We start from the raw sequence: 3188 nt of genomic DNA on the forward strand, positions 1-3188 counted from the left end.
CTGTGGGAAACAAACCACAAACACACAAGTCACCACATTCATTTAATTTGGATCAATAGGATCAATAGGAAAATCATTACAACAGTGTGTCAGAGTGCTGGCCCGGTAAAAAGCAATGTTAGTCCACTAGAACAGTGTGTCAGAGTGCTGGCCTGGTAGAATCAGTGTTAGTCCACTAGAACAGNTGGTAGAATCAGTGTTAGTCCACTAGAACAGTGTGTCAGAGTGCTGGCCTGGTAGAATCAGTGTTAGTCCACTAGAACAGTGTGTCAGAGCGCTGCTGAACCTGTGTAAATAAGAACAGCCAACTGAACTAACCTTCCAGTCAGGATGTCCTGTTTGAGCTGGAGGAAATACTGGTACCTACAGGGAATAAGGAGAGCAGTTACAGCAACAACAACGTGATACAGATATCTCTGTGATTATGGACCATAGGACATAATGTACAGTACACTAGATGAAGCATCTGGACCGGACCCACTCACATGGAGCTTCTCTGATGCTCATTGCTTAGGCAACATTTCTATGCCTTAACTTGTAGCCTGTTGTTTTTGTGTATAACTAATACGGAATGAATGTCATCATAGTGTAAGAGCTCACCAGCACTGTTGTTGTGTGCTGTCTGGAATCGATAATGCACATCCAAAACAGATCCATGCCTCTGCATCTTAGACATACAAAGTGGTTTCCTCACTTAATAAGGCTGGCTGAGCAATATCATGCTTGAGTGGTGCATGGATTGAATAAATAACACTGGAGTATCTAGTGGACTGTAACTCTGTTTTTAATGACCATGGATGGACACCCTTGCAATAGGGGCTGGCAGCATCCATGGCATGCTATTCACATTTATCTAGCTGTGTGCCAGGCAGCCAGCAGTAGAATGTGCCCATTATTGGTTAATATATCTACCAAGCTGATCCTAGTCTTAGACTAAGTTGTAGCGAACTCTCAACCTCAGACCTACTCCTAACCCGTTTACTGTAGTCATCTCCATTAGTAGAATGATTAGCTGAGGGCTTTAGCAAGTGCAATACAGTTAAACAGGGTAATTCATCTCCTTATATGGGCATGACATGGAAGGTTGTAATAGTAATAACACTAATGACTGAATAAGACAAATMACAAGAGATACCAACATTTACACAAAACAGTACATTACAGAGACAATAGCTACATCAATCTACAAGRTCACATCCACCAACCTCAATGGAAGTGTTTCCATATAGACCAGGAAGGGTTACCATATTTCCACGAAGTGGTTGAAATTATTTGTTAAAGCATATGTCAGAATAATAGTAGAGAGAATTATTTATTTCAGCTTTTATTTATTTCATCACATTGCCAGTGGGTCAGAAGTTTACATACAGTCAATTAGTATTTGGTAGCATTGCCTTTAAATTGTTTAACTTGGGTCAAACYTTTTGGGTAGCCTTCCACAAGCTTCCCACAATAAGTTGGGTGAATTTTGGCCCAATCCTCCTGACAGAGCTGGTGTAACTGAGTCAGGTTTGTAGGCCTCCTTGCTTGCACACACTTTTTCAGTTCTGCCCACACATTTTCTATAGGATTGAGGTCAGGGTTTTGTGATGGCCACTCCAATACCTTGACTTTGTCGTCCTTAAGCCATTTTGCCACAACTTTGGAAGGATGCTTGGGGTCATTGTCCATTTGGAAGACCCATTTGCGACCAAGCTTTAATTTCCTGCCTGATATCTTGAGATGTTGCTTCAATATATCCACAAAATGTTCCTTCCTCATGATGCCATCTATTTTGTGAAGTGCACCAGTCCCTCCTGCAGCAAAGCACCCACACAACATGATGCTGCCACCCCCGTGCTTCACGGTTGTTCTTCGGCTTGCAAGCCTCCCCCCTTTCCCTCCAAACATAACAATGGTCATTATGACCAACAGTTCTATTTTCGTTTCATCAGACCAGAGGACATTTCTCCAAAAATTACAATGTTTGTCCCCATGTGCTGATGGAAACCGTAGTCTGGCATTTTTTATGGCGGTTTTGGAGCAGTGGCTTCTTCCTTGCTGAGCAGCCTTTCACGTTATGTCGATATAGGACTCGAGTGCCTCTGTACCGCACTTCAGCGCTCCTCCTGCGCTGTTCCGCTATACTCACCTATCTTGCCTCCATCCAGGCTATGGTTAATATCCGTGGATTGCCACTTACCGCCGACCGCGACTACTCAGATGCGGTCGAGCGTGGCATGGCGTCCAATCGAGCCACTCCGACGCGTGTACACCAGTAAATCATCCCCTCGCCTCTATCGCCACAGACACAACTAGAGTCCCAACCTAAGTGTATGTAATCTTCCGACTTTAACTGTAAGTAACATCTATAACAATGTTCTACATGACATAAGCCACCCATCATATAACAATGTTCTACATGACATAAGCACCCCATCTATTATAACAATGTTCTACATGAGATAAGTACCCCATCTATATAAAACAATGTTCTACATGACATAAGTACCCATCTATAAAAAACAGTTCTACATGACATAAGCACCCATCTATATAAAACAATGTTCTACATGACATAAGGACCCCATCTCTATAACAATGTTCTACATGACATAAGTACCACATCTCTATAACAACGTTCTACATGACATAAGACCCCATCTAATAAAAACAATGTTCTACATGACATAAGTACCCCATCTATATAAAACAATGTTCTACATGACATAAGTACCCCATCTATATAAAACATGTTTCTACATGACATAAGCCCCTCATAGAAAAACAATGTTCTACATGACATAAGTACCCATCTATATAAAAAAATGTTCTACATGACATAAGACCCCATCTATAGAAAAAACAATGTTCTACATGACATAAGTACCACTCTATAAAACAATGTTCTACATGACATAAGTACCCCATCTATATAACAATGTTCTACATGACATAGTACCCCATCTATATAAAACAATGTTCTACATGACATAAGTACCCCATTCTATATACAATGTTCTACATGACGTAAGTACCCATCTATATAAAACAATGTTCTACATGACATAAGTACCCCATCTATATAACAATGTTCTACATGACATAAGACCCCATCTAATATAAACATGTTTCTACATGACATAAGCACCCCATCTATATAAAACAATGTTCTACATGACATAAGACAAGAACCCATCTATGCCAAT

General features: G+C 40.7%; 1 protein-coding gene across 1 annotated transcript in view; it reads right to left on the minus strand.

Annotated features, from left to right (window-relative positions):
* LOC111959491 (tyrosine-protein phosphatase non-receptor type 4-like) overlaps positions 1-3188 on the minus strand; it is a 102911-nt gene that overhangs the window by 35399 nt on the left and 64324 nt on the right. Inside the window, exon 6 of the mRNA XM_023981103.2 lies at positions 315-363. Coding sequence (XP_023836871.1) covers positions 315-363 — 49 coding nt within the window. The remainder of the gene's footprint in view (positions 1-314; positions 364-3188) is intronic.

Source organism: Salvelinus sp. IW2-2015, linkage group LG36, assembly GCF_002910315.2.
Source record: "Salvelinus sp. IW2-2015 linkage group LG36, ASM291031v2, whole genome shotgun sequence".
NCBI classification, from domain to species: Eukaryota; Metazoa; Chordata; class Actinopteri; order Salmoniformes; family Salmonidae; genus Salvelinus; species Salvelinus sp. IW2-2015.